This window comes from Monopterus albus, unplaced genomic scaffold, assembly GCF_001952655.1.
Source record: "Monopterus albus unplaced genomic scaffold, M_albus_1.0 scaffold56.1, whole genome shotgun sequence".
Classification (NCBI taxonomy): Eukaryota; Metazoa; Chordata; class Actinopteri; order Synbranchiformes; family Synbranchidae; genus Monopterus; species Monopterus albus.
The window spans coordinates 1,093,701-1,107,821 of NW_018127936.1; the positions used below are offsets into that span (position 1 = coordinate 1,093,701).

At 40.7% G+C, this 14,121-nt stretch overlaps 1 protein-coding gene across 2 annotated transcripts in view; it reads left to right on the top strand.

The window, feature by feature from the left end:
• Positions 1 to 14,121, top strand: part of ntrk2a (neurotrophic tyrosine kinase, receptor, type 2a) — a 100,455-nt gene that overhangs the window by 74,916 nt on the left and 11,418 nt on the right. Inside the window, exons 16-18 of one of the 2 annotated variants that reach the window (XM_020602555.1) lie at positions 2,069 to 2,241; positions 2,556 to 2,711; positions 3,660 to 3,750. In XM_020602555.1, coding sequence (XP_020458211.1) covers positions 2,069 to 2,241; positions 2,556 to 2,711; positions 3,660 to 3,750 — 420 coding nt within the window. The remainder of the gene's footprint in view (positions 1 to 2,068; positions 2,242 to 2,555; positions 2,712 to 3,659; positions 3,751 to 14,121) is intronic. The other variant, XM_020602556.1, reaches the window with a different exon arrangement.

Here is a 14,121-nt window from a genome sequence, read left to right on the forward strand (position 1 = left end):
AGGACAACCCAAGTTGTTATCAGCGCTCGGTTCAGAAGCCTGCATCTCTGATGGTATGGGGTTGCATGAGTGCGTGTGGCATGGGCAGCTTACACATCTGGAAAGGCACCATCAATGCTGAAAGGTATGTCCAAGTTCTAGAACAACATATGCTCCCATCCAGACGTCGTCTTTCAGGGAAGACCTTGCATCTTCCAACAGGACAATGCCAGACCACATACTGCATCAATTACAACATCATGGCTGCGTAGAAGAAAGATCCAGGTACTGAAATGGCCAGCCTGCAGTCCAGATCTGTCACCCATAGAAAACATTTGGCGCATCATAAAGAGGAAGATGTGACAAAGAAGACCTAAGACAGTTGAACAACTGGAAGCCTGTATTAGACAAGAATGGGACAACATTCCTATTCCTAAACTTGAGCAACTTGTCTCCTCAGTCCCCAGACGTTTGCAGACTGTGATAAAAAGAAGAGGGGATTCCACACAGTGGTGAACATGGCCTTGTCCCAACTTTTTTGAGATGTGTTGATGCCATGAAATTTAAAATCACCTTATTTTTCCCTTAAAATTATGCATTTTCTCAGTTTCAACATTTGATGTGTCAGCTATGTTGTATTCTGAATAAAATATTGAAATTTGAAATTTCCACATCATTGCATTCTGTTTTTATTCACATTTTGTACAGTGTCCCAACTTTTTTGGAATTGGGTTTGTAAATGTACTTAGGCTTCGGTAGATCATCACCCAAATATAGAAAAAAAAAACAAAAAACAAAAGTAGACATACACTATATAGAGGCTGATAAGCATTTTAGCACCTTTGTTAAGGTTTGTAAGCTGGGAATGGCTTTATTAATAAATTAATCATGATTTATAGATAAGTTATAGACTGCTATAAGAACAAGACTAGGTTGTGAGGATGAGGCTGATGTTTATTCTACTCCATTTGCTTTGTCTTTGTTGCTTTGTAATTTTTTTCAAGAGGACCCTCACATTTGATCATATGATCTCGTCTTAACGTTTATCTTACTTTTTAAGAAAGAACCAATTTAGTTATCTAAACTGAAAGGTCTTACAAAGACAGGCTACCACTCTCAGCATGTAAGAACTCATCAGAGGAAAGTCATTCCACTCAGCCAACCCAGATTTCCCATACATGTCTGCTATCACATTTCATACTACGAGAGCGAGGCTTTCATACAGCATCTGTACGCTGTTATAATCCACTGCATCATCGTCATCATCATCACGCAGTATCACATAACAGTACATAATGTACATGACCAAACCTCTATTTCATGATACATGACTGGAATATACTGTAGGTGGGTGGAGTTACAGTCCAACTCATTTTCTGGCATCTCAGTATGGATAAAAGGCCACAGGTCATTTTTTCCTTCCTGAGCTTTCTTACTTACTTCTTCTTGTCCTTTAGACCTATATTTGTAATAGGAGCTTCTATCTGTGTTGGTCAGATGCACACACACGCACACAAGGTGGAAGGCAAATGTATATCCATGTCATATGCTGTAGGAAGGCAATCAATTATTCATGTAGGACAAAAAGAATATTCTATATTTTTGTTCTTTAGATGTGAAATGAATATAGACCTTGTATCACTTTCATTTCCTGCAACTCTCTTTCTCTCTCTCTCCATCTTTCACACACATTCTTTTTTTTGTCTTTGTTCCAAATGCTTGTGTTATACAGCCTCCCTGACATTTTTCCTGATTCATGGAAGGGAGACAAAGATTAGTTTCAAAGGGAACCAGGCAATTTAATGGATATAAACAGTGTTGTTCCTTGTAATGACATTAATATAAAATGTCTCTGCCACTGTGTCAGTCCTTGCTCTGTGCTAGAAGTTTCACAGTGTATTGAGTTGATGTAACTCACTTTTACAAGGCAAGACACTTGTACTTTTTTCATAGTGGCCAACAGCCAAAAAATAAAATGGCAGCAGTCTTGGTGTACTGTCAAAATGACTAATTGGCAATAGTGTACATGGCATAATGTGTGAGTTTTTCATTTGTTAGTCTATTAAAATGTCACTTGGTGTGTGTACAGACACTTAAAGAGGCCAGTGAAAATGCCAGGAAGGATTTCCACCGTGAGGCTGAGCTGCTGACCAACCTTCAACATGAACACATTGTCACTTTCTACGGAGTCTGTGTGGAGAGCGACCCTCTCATCATGGTGTTTGAGTACATGAAACACGGCGACCTCAACAAGTTCCTCAGGCATGGCTCTTTTCTTTGTCATATAAAAATGTCATCACAACAGCAGCTGTCAAAGCCTTTTTTAAAAAGGCCTTCATGAAAAACAGAAGGGTTGATAAACAAACAAGGTTGTACTGCAGATATTTCATGTGCGAAGACTAAAAATCCTATTTAATCTTCTAAATGTTCTCTCTTTGAAGGACACATTAGCACTGTATTTTACATGGTTGATGCAAAGCTGACAGCTAGCAACACTACACAGAAAACACAAATTACAGAATTCCAACAAATAACAACAGGGCTCAGCTGACAACTTTCCACCTGTTTGCTCACAGGGCTCACGGTCCAGATGCAGTTCTGATGGCAGATGGCCAGACCACCAGACCAGTGGAGCTGACCCAGTCTCAGATGCTGCATATTGCCCAGCAGATAGCATCGGGCATGGTCTACCTGGCATCACAGCACTTTGTGCATCGCGACTTGGCCACCAGGTTTGTCACCTTATTATAAATACCAGCTAATCAACAGTGTTTCTTTTGATCATCCTTGAAATTTTTGTATTTGGTTAGACTTGACAAATGTGTTTTGTCATTTGAGCCGAATTTATAAATGCATAAACCAACAGTCATAGTGCCTAGCTTGATGACTGCCAGTGTTGTAGTACTTGAGTCCAACAGAGTCCAGATTTTAAGGACTCATGCCTCCACTTGGACTTTGCATTGACTGCATTCGGACTTGGAAGTGGGACACAACAACTCAGACTTTTTTTTTGGTAATAGGCCTTAAAAATTTGGCTTAAGATATTGATATTAAAACCTGTTCACCCACACCATGCTGTGTCCGGCACACTTCCATTGAAGCGTACACTCTGCCTTTTTCTAAATGATTTGTACATATCAAATTGCTGAGCAATATGGTGATGCAATACACTGTTAGGAAGTATGGAATCTAAAATGGTAAGAGCTGCATCAGTTGGGTTTAATGTAGCCCTTGATGACTCCCACTTGAGTAACAGGGGCCTCAACTCTTTTGTGACTTGGACTGACTCGGATTCCAATGCTGGGGACTCGAGACTGCACTCAGACTTTAGTGACTGGACTAAACCATGACTGCACACAGTAAAGTGTTTATGAACATTTTTAAACACCAAAAGACAAAAGAGATGCTTTAAACCATAGATATCTACTGTTTTACTGATCTTATTTTCTCTACTGGCTACTCATTTGGCTCTTAGCGCTTTTGACTTATGATCAACAGCTATTTGCCTTACACTGCGCTTATACTAATTGGAGATTTTCATATTAAGATGTATGTTGTTACAATGAAACAATAAAGTGCTATTTCTTAACTGAACTGCACCAAAGCCTCAATTCATTAACAGTGTAAAACATTTCCAGCTGACAGTTATACTTTTTAAGGTCACGTTTGTGATTCATCAGGAACTGCCTGGTGGGTGAGAACCTGCTGGTAAAGATCGGAGACTTTGGCATGTCCAGAGACGTCTACAGCACTGACTACTACAGGGTAGGTGTATGTGTCGATATCTTTTCTGGCCCTTTTTTAGCCTCCCCCCTCCCTGCTGCATGGGTCCTCCTCTGCTCCTCCCCTGCATGGGCATAACTGACGGACCCCGGCAGAGTTGCAGCACAGTAGGTTGCTGTGGTGGGTCAATTAACTGAGCACAGTGCAGTGAAAATAAATATACATGTAGCAGTGTATAGCTCACTGTGATGCCATAGTGTATGTAACTGAAGTGACAGAGAGGGAGACTAAGTAGCATGCTTCTTTAGGTGAGTTTATGTCATGCCGTGAGTAAAATAAATTAAGATAATTGCTTCATTATTTTTTGTCCCTGAGAGCCAATATAGAGTAGTTGTTGTAAAGTTATTTTTACAGTGTGATTTTTTTTTCCCCTATTCCTTTCTTAAGCAGGTGTTTGTTTTTAATTTCTGCTCGTCCTACCTTGCTAACGAGACATCTCACACAAAGACCACAAACACATTTTAAAATTACACCAATAAACAACATAGTGGCATTTGAAAATGTACAAAATATTATATAGTCGCACTATAATATGTAATATAACAGACAATTTGTCATTTTTTAAAACCTGTTAGAATACTCTAAGACACACAAGCGTGTGTGTCTCCTGTTTTCTTTACTGGAGATTTTGCCAATGAAATATTGAATAAAATTTATTTCTATAGTTACAAAGTGCTTTACAAAAGAAAACACACAATAGGTACCTAGTCAGTACTGGTAATAAACACCTGCTTAAATAGATAGGTCTTTTGGAGCGAGCAGAAGGCAGCGACATCACGGGCAGAATAAAGGTCAAATGGATAACAGATTAGCAGCAGCTATGTCGAAATACAGATCTTTAGGTAATTGACAGGTAGCTGAATTTGCTGTTTTATATATTTTATAGTTGTAATATATCTTAGTCAAATAAGCACCCCACATCCATTGTACCCCTTTTGAGGAATGTATAAAACATTAAATATTTCTGAAATATTATACCATGAAATGAACATGAGGCTGTTTTTTGCAAACTGCAAACAGTCTGCCTAGTCCCACGTGTTCAGTTTGCAAAACAATACAGTATATACATTGTGTCAAGCAAGATGCAAACTACAGCATTATAAGACTGTTTTACTGACACATTTTGAGCCTGATATAATCAGTATAACACAGAGTGAAGGGTCACACAATATGTATTATACAGTACTATATAGAATAAGTCTATTAATACTGCAGGAAGTGTAGGTCATTGGGATGTAATACAGTACATGCATGCACCTTACTTAGAGGGAGGTATAACGGGCTTCTCTGCAAGAGGGAAATGCAGCTGTATTTCTAAAAGGAAGTCTGAGAATGTATGTATTGTGTGTGTGTGTGTGTGTGTGTGTGTGTGTTGAAGGGACATCTAGCAGCTCTACTGTGGGTGTCAAGATAACTCAGGGATACAAGAGACAGCCACGTATTTTTTCCCCTTGTGTACAGCAATCTGTCAGCTTTCCAAAAGGCAGAAATCTACAATAATAAATATTACTGATTGAGTGATAGTGACCGTCCTTTTTTCCTGCCCTTTTTCCACAGTGACAAATTCACATGAGTGAGTGACAAAAGACTTAGGGGAGGAGGGAGGAAGGGAGGAAGAAGGATGAAGGAGCCATTCAGTGACAATAAAAATCACTGCTTTGGACAAATAACAATTAGGAAGATAACAATGAGCTAGAGGCCATTTGATTGATGTATAATTCAGTAATAACAGTGATTTATTCATATAATTTTTGATAGCGAAACAAGTCTTTAAATATAGCTGTATTAATAAGTCTGGAAAAATGCTCAGTGTAGTTATATACATACAAAATTTTAGTTTGTGATGAAGTTTGTATTTTAGGATCAAGGTCATCTCATAGTTTCCATGTTATATAATTATTAGTATATTTTACAAAATAATAAAAAATATTATATACATGACAGTGGCTTCCCAGTATTAGAAAGCTCCAGGTATATTGTCCCTGCCCCTCTTGATGAGAGACTTTACCTATTAGATATTCCTAAATACAGCTTCCCCATATGCAGAAAACATGTCATGATATGAGCACAAAGTCACAACATTAATAACATCAAAAACTCAAAATCCACATGGCCACAATCAATCTGTATTCCAAGTATATAGAGAACTGACTCTTCATTAGCCTTTTTCTGAACACAGATCAAATTGGAATAACTATGGAATCAAATTAAAAAGATTAAGGTCTCTACTCCGTGGCTATCTTTTGCATTATCGCTGATGATGACACACAGCACCCTCCCTCTTCCTCCTCCTCCTCCTCCTCTTTTCTTTCACCCTTTCTCAGTAAAGCTAAGCGCGAGGCTGTAGTCATGACAACAGGCAAAGGCAGTAGTGGTGAGCCCAAGAGTTGTAGCCAGCATTTCTCAGGAAGAAAAGTAATCAAAGAACTTGTGTTTAGTATGCCGAGGCTGTACAAGAAAGAGAGAAGGGGAGAAGGAGAGAGATGGAGACAGGAGGGAGGAGAGGAGATAAAAATGTCAGGGAGGGAGAAAATAAGACAAATAAATACACAAAAAGGAGAGAAGTAATAGAGCCATAAAGGAATATACACAAGCTGAGGTGGGAGAGGAGAAGTCTGGTGGCAGCATATAGAGAAGACACTATAGTGGATAGTCAGTAAGAAGCAAACACACACAGGAGCTGCAGCTTTAGATAACAATAGTGAAGGTGATCAGAGGTAAAACAGCAAGAAATGACAAAAAGGACAGAGGTAGACAGACGGGTAGAACTGCAAAGCAAAAGATAAGTACAGGATGGTGGGAGGTAAAACATAGTGATCCACCCATGTTTCAGTGTCCAGGAGAGACAGGGAGGTGTGTGGTTGTGTGACTGTGAGGGGGCGTTGGAGAGTGTAGGGACCCAGTCATGCTCTTGCGTCAGACAGGAGCAAAGATGAGTCATAGAGGAATTGGAGCTCCCCCCCAAGTGCTTATGTGTGTGTAGGAAAATAGAAGCAGAGGTGTAGGACTGAAGTAGTGACGTCACCGAATCCCCTGTTACACAATAAACCTGAAAACTCTACAGAAGACAGAATGCCTTGATTTAAACATTCAGTCTTGGCATGCAGGGTGCTACTTGCAGTAGGAGTTGGGGAGGGAGCATGGAAATATGCAAACTGATTTCATATCCAAATGTGCATGAAGATATGCAAACTGATTTCATATCCAAATGCGTACAATGAAAGGAAATTAAACACCTGCTTAGGTCTAAACATATGCGCCCAACTGTTGCTGTTGACACAGACTGCAGGAAAACAATCAAAAAAGCTAAACTAATCAATCTCAGCAGAAGCAATTTGCCCCCTTTTTTCCTCTCACAGCCCATCTCTGGGCCCTGACTAACACAGACAAACAGCAACTTAATGGAACACCTGGAAAGTCAGAATGGAGCAGTTATCTGTGCAGGGGTGAGTATGCATGTGGACACACAAAACACCGGTGACCTAAAAGATTTACAGGCAAGATGATACTGCTGACACATAATAAAATCTACCATGTAAAGGTCAATTTCACGACCAATATGAGCCCCAGCAGATGCTCACCGTTTTCCCGGTGGTGGCCGACGGCTGGCTGCTGGCTTGGTGTGTCACAGCCAATGGTCAGCCACCACCGGGGAAACGGTGAGCATCTGCCAGGGCTTATATTTGTGGTGTGTCCCGCACCACTGGCACTAGTCGGACCCTGTCGGTGGCTTTTCAGCTGATTCAACATGTTGAATGGGCTGCAGACTTATCTAGGAAAAAAACCACCAATTGGCTCTTCAGTTCAGCGAATCAGTGTAGGAGAAGAGGAGAACAGTTAGGTTGGGTTTTTCCCCTCTATAATATTAAGGTCTAGATTTTACTCTAAAGTGTCCAGAGATGACTTTTGTTGTGATTTGGTGGTAGACAAATAAAATGAAATTGAACTGAATTAAACAGTTCAGGAAAGCCCCTTTGAGTCTGTCACTGTAGTATTCATGATTTCACCTATTTAGTATAGTTTCTCCTTATTTTTTGCCTCTCTGGTTAGGTTTAAGCAACCAAACCTAGGCTGAAGCCAGAATAATCTGGCCTAATGATTCCACTGCTTTGACAAAAAAATTACATTTTACTGATATGTTCAGTAACAGTAGATTAAGAACATTTCCTCAATAGGTCACTATTATATTTTAGAGCAAATTAGTTGTATATAGACCTGATTTCTAGGGCAAAGGAATGAACAACAGCGTGTCGCACAACCCTGTGTCAAACATTTTACTGTAACGGAGCTGACCAGGAGAGCAAGCTTTTTTCTTCCAGATAAAGATAAAAACCAACATGCACACACATACACACATACTTGAAAAGTGTTTTTGTTTCTATAGCAACACAGCGGGCAATTTAGGTCAGGTTCCTGTGTAACTAAGAGTAGGTGGAGTTCGTCACATAAGCCCCTCCTACACCACATCCCATAATGCTTTGTTTTTAGCTAATCCGTTTGCCATGAACACCACAGCCTCCAGGAGAGCCAAGAGCCCTCACATTTCCTCATCGCTTTTTTGAGGCTTTCCTGGAACACTCAGTGGTCTAGTTGAAATGATGCATATTTATAAGACAGAGAGGGAGAGAGACAGACAGGCGGGCTTAGAAATCGTGAGGGAAGGTGAAGACGAGTGAGGCGGATTAAAGGAGGAAGAGAGACAGGAAAAGCAAAGGAGACAAAAACTAATGACGAAACCACTGACAGCAGAGAGAGAGAGAGAGAGGTGCATAGTGAGAAATCTATGAAAGCGTTTGGACTTCAGGCTGCTTCACTGAAAACGTGACTTAATATTTGACTCCCCCTCTTCCACAGTGGCAGGATGAATTAATCTGAGGCTCTCCCCTACTGCTTCTTTATCTGTCTTCCTCCTGTACCTGTTTTCTTTAATTTCAGCCTTGTTAGAGCCTTTTTGAAGTGAGGTTTCTCCTCATTCTCTCTCTCATACACAGTCATCCAGATATGCACTGACACACCCACTCAGTTAACAAACACAAAAAAAATGTAGCCCAGCAGTTCAAGAGCCCGATATTAATATTTCAGACCTGCAGGGGAAATGATCAGCCATGATGAATAAAACAAAAAGGCTAATGGATATGACCAACGTCAGACACATCAGTGAATAAATACCGTCAGAAAACTATTTATAAAATAGAATAAAAACATGGCTGTGTCAAAACCACACTCATTTTAATTTTATTTGGATGGTTGGTGTCAAATGTATGCGCTGTATAGTATCCATGGTACTCTGCAAGCAACCCCACAATGCAATGTAACACAGCTTAGTTGCTAAAATTACAGTTGTCTGACAGCAGCCAGTGATGGAGTACAATCAACTGACATGTACCATCAAGTCCATCACTATGGTCCAGATTCTGCTAACCAATTTTTTCATGTTGCTCACATAACATTTGTAGCTAATTTGAGTTGTAGTTTTTCCTTTTGGAAATCCTATTTACAAAGGAACTAATTTACATATTAAACAGCATTTTGTGTGTCTTATTCAGTATGTCAGTCATATCCAGTCCTTTTACTCTACAGACTACTATATTAGCAACATAAGCTAACATTAGCATTTCAATCAGGCTAAGTGATCTTTAAAATGGTGCAACTGAGTCCTAGTAAATATGGATATTATAAAGGAAGTTAATAATAAGAGATCTCAAACAGAAAATGCATTTTGAGATTTGCATCTGAGCACTGCAGTATATTGTAGTGTTTATTAAGCACATCCAAAGAGGAAGAAAATGTTTGTGTTGCAGTATATATAACCATTTGTTGTATTTTTTTTAATTGCAATTAATGAATTAGCATTCTTAAACTGTAACCCTGGGGTGGCACAGTGAGCAGTAGTTAACACTGTCGCCTCACAGCAAGAAGGCTTTCGGTTCAAACCTGCAGGTTAGCTTGATACTAAGCTATGCACAGGGGCAAATGAGAGCAGTTGTCTGTCAGCTCTGTGATAAACTGCCAACTTGTCCAGGGTGTCCCCTGCCTCTCACTCATCGGCTCCAGCCCCCCCACAACTCTCTACAAGATAAGCAGGATAGATAATGAATCGGTGTAAACCGTCACCCTTCTATCACACTGGTTTGCCTTCATTATGGCCGTGCCAATACAGCACATTCGATTTTGACACAGATAGAAATGTAAATGTGATACATGGCATTACTGGGAGAAAAACAAAGCCCTAGTTGTGAAGAGTAGGAGCTGCTGATATGCTTCCCCTAACATACCAGTGAACCTGATGGCTCTCTGTGACTGTGCACATTTTTATTACTCCATTAAATAACCCACCGGCAAACAGAGAAACAGGCCGAGTGTGGGCACCAAGCCATAAATAACGAACATAAACCTCAGAGAATGGATGGTTCTCTCTATGTGGAGCAATGGCGCGCAGATCGATCAATAGATTCATTGGAGTGGGGGTGTCTCAGATTAACAACAATCATCACATCACACACACAGCTCCCAGTGGGCAGTCATTACAAATTCACACTGTGCAATCAAATATTTTTCAAACCCACAAAACAATTTTTAACCCTTTAATGCATGAATTAAGAAAGCCACTGTCAAGATTTTTTTCCTCAGTGTTTTTATTACTCTTTGGGCATAAAAAGACAAAAACTAAACTTGTTTTTTTTTTTACTTGCAGTTTTCAATGAGTTCTTCACTTGTCCACTCAGGTGGACTGCATGCGTCTGAGTTTTTAAAGTGAATAAATAATTTTACAAAACAGAACAAAAAATTATATGCCAAAACTATGAAATGATTGTTCAAATTTTGTTACTAGTGTTTATAAATTTTAACAGTTTCTAACACTGCTCAATGCATTGCAAAATCACTAAACCCCACACCTCATTCATGTCATCTCTTCCTCTCTCCATCCTTCCCTTCATCCCTCATTCAGCCACCAACTTTTGGCTTGTCATCCCCTCCCTACTGCCCCTTGTTGACCTGTATATTCTATCAAAAATATTGTCAGTGGCTCTCTAAACACAATTTTAGATGAATTCAGCTGTATGGTCTGGTTTACTGACTTGTGCATCAGTTCACCAAGTCTGTCTTCTATGAAAATTAGCAAAGCACCCAGGGCACAAAGGCACAAGACACTGCATGCAGATGTATTTGGTCTTTCCTCTGCATGCAGCATCATGGCATCTGTTTGCATTTTTCAACTTCGGTGAGCTGGGGGAATTATGTGGTACATCCTCACCCTCAACTCCCTCAGCATCCTCAGTTTCACTGTCACTACTACTAGCACTGGCTAATCCTTCTTTTTCTGGCAGCCATTCTTTATCACTGCTACTAGAATCATCCTCATTTGATGTGGATGGGATTTTCTTCACTATCCTGTAGTGCATGCAGATGTATTTGGTCTTTCCGGTGCATGCAGCATCATGGCATCTGTTTGCATTTTTCACTTCGGATAGATTGATTTACAGCCAAAAAGGTACTGCAACTATATTATTTACAATAAAAACAAAGTTCTGGTAATAGAATGAATTGTTGTTGAAATATAACCAGCAATGCATGATGTCCAATTTAGTGGACAGATAATCAAAATTTCCTCCCAAGATAAAATCAGTACTTCGAAAATTTAACAACAGTATATTTATTTAGGTGTTACTTGATTTTATCATATTTTTTTTTAACCTCCAAGGGTCTCCTCCTATAGAAGGATTGGCAAGATATGAGGGTTATGCGGAACCTCACGTGACCAAACCGGAAAACGGGTCTGCGCACTTCCGCTTTTCCGCAGAACACGGGTGACACAACAGTAGTAACGTGAAACACGTTCTTTGAGCTCATTTTATTTGATTAGTTCGTAGATTAAAAAAAAAAAAAAAAGTATTTTTCAAGACAAATACCAGAAGTGGGATCATCCAAACAGTGATTTCTGCTGCTTACCTGGATGCGTGATGTCAGGGAAGTTCAATTCAGCCATAAGCTTTCACCATTTCCTTAAGGATGAAACCTTAAGAAAAATATGGATCCGTAATGTACGACGTGATAATCTTGTAATTAAGAGGACGACAACAGTATGTAGTAGACACTTCGTCTCCACAGATGTAATTCAAGGTGGACGACAGCGTTTGAAAGAAGGAGCCGTTCCAGTGTTGTTTGCCTGGAATGACTACTCTTTGCCTGCAACATCCACCCCTGCTGCTGGTTTTAAATCACAGCATTTGGTTACTCAAGTCCAGCTGTTAGTTGTGAAGTTAAGCATCCAACCACCTCTACTCACGAAAACTTGGTGGTCAATCCTCTACCCACCAATGTCCAGAAAGTCATTGTGGAACACATTGTGAGACAGGGATGCACTGCAGCTGCACGTGAGTTACGACCATTCTCAGGAAATTCCCCAAAGCCTGCTGCTGAAGTGGACTATGGCATATGGCGAGTTCGAGCTAAGCAAGTATTAAATGACTCCGCCCTTTCTGAAGGGCAGCAGCGCCGCATGCTATTGGACAGTTTATATACCCCTGCTTTGAATGTGGCTCTTTCAGTAGGTCCCCAAGCTCTGCCGAATGCTTACCTCCAAGAACTGGACAAAGTGTATGGAAATGTCACAGGAGGGGAGGAACTGTATATACAGTTTCTAGAGACCCATCAGAACAGTGGGGAACGAGCATCTGACTATCTGCGTAGACTCCAAACTCTGCTGCAAGAAGTCATTGAAAGTCATGGTGCAGCTACAAAAGATGCCGATTCACAGTTATTAAAGCAGTTTCTTAGAGGCTGCTGGGATGACCCCTTAATAGCCACACTGCACCTAAAAGAGACACTCAGAAACCCCTCTAAAAGCGCTCCCACCTTTTCAGAGCTGTTGTTTCAGGTCAGAAGCTATGAGAAAGAAAGTCAGCTAAGAGAAATGCGTCGGAAGCGGCACCTTGGAGGAAGCTTCACCAAGGTTCATACCAAAACACATTTGGCTAATGACTAATCTGAGCCCTCTAACAATGAAGCCTCCAAGGGGTTAGATGCTCATACTAGGGAACAACTGGAAGAAAGGATCAATCAATTAGAGGCCGAGCTTAGGAAAGTTGCATCAGTGCAAAGCACTCACCTTCCCAGGAATGACAAAGCTGGATGGAAACCCTTGCAGAAACCAAGAAGCAGCACCATGTCCTTACCGGTTTCAGGTACACCTACGGAAAGTCGCACAAAGATTGGAAAGTTTTGCTACAACTGTGGAGAGGATTCTCATTTGTTGTCACAGTGCACCAACAGAACAAACGCTGCCCTAGTTCAAAAGAAATGGTGTGAGAAACATCAGATTAGGCAAAATCAGCAGCAGACTGTCCATCAGCAAGTGGGGTCAGAGAGGGATCAGTCTTTAAACAGATAGGAGCTCCTGCTGAGGAACATGCAGGAGCTCACTGTCAAAATAGTTCCATCTCATTGGGCCAACACATGCATGAAACCCCAAATGTAACAGCAGATGATCAGATCCCACGCGGCCTTGTTGGAGAATCTTGGGACAGTGTAGCCTGGCTAGATAGAGCTCAGTGCCAGTGTTTAATTGATACAGGGTCGCAGGTGACTATCATATCTCAGTCATTTTATGCACAGTATCTCTCTCACAGAGAACTGTTTTCTGTCAATAAGATATTGGACATTGAAGGTGCAGCTGGACAAAAGGTTCCCTATCTAGGCTATATTGAAGTCGAGGTTCAGTTCTCAAAAGATGTGTGTGGCACAGATCAACGTTTCAACATATTAGCATTGGTGAGCCCAGATCAGCCATACAATGAAAAATTCTCTCTCCTTGTTGGAACAAATGTTTTACGTCCTATGCTACAAGACTGCAGAAAGAGGGGTGGGACAATGTTTTTGGAGACTCTTCCTATCCACACTCACTGGGCAGCAGCATACGAAGAATGTTGCAAACAGACTGACGTCCATGCGAAACATGCTAAAGTTCTGCATGTAACATTTTGCAGCACAGTACCTGTGATTTTGAAACAAGGTACGACTTGTACTTTGAAAGGCATTTGCCGTAGTAAACCCAGAGGTGAAAGGTTTCAAGCTCTCATTGAGGGCTCTGAGCAACATTCCACTCCAGGCGGACTAATCGTCTATGATCAAATAGTGGATATAACGCCCGAGTCCTACAACAAGTTCAAACTTGAGGTCAAAAACTTGTCTGGACACGATATCACCTTGTACCCAAAAACAGTAATAGCAGAATGTTCTCCTCTGGATTGGGTGGTGCCCCTTGTACCATCTAAAGAAAAGGACCTACTAAATGCTACTCCGTTACAGGCCAGTTCCCTGTTGGTCTCACACAAAGAAGGGACTGATGCTGTTGATGAA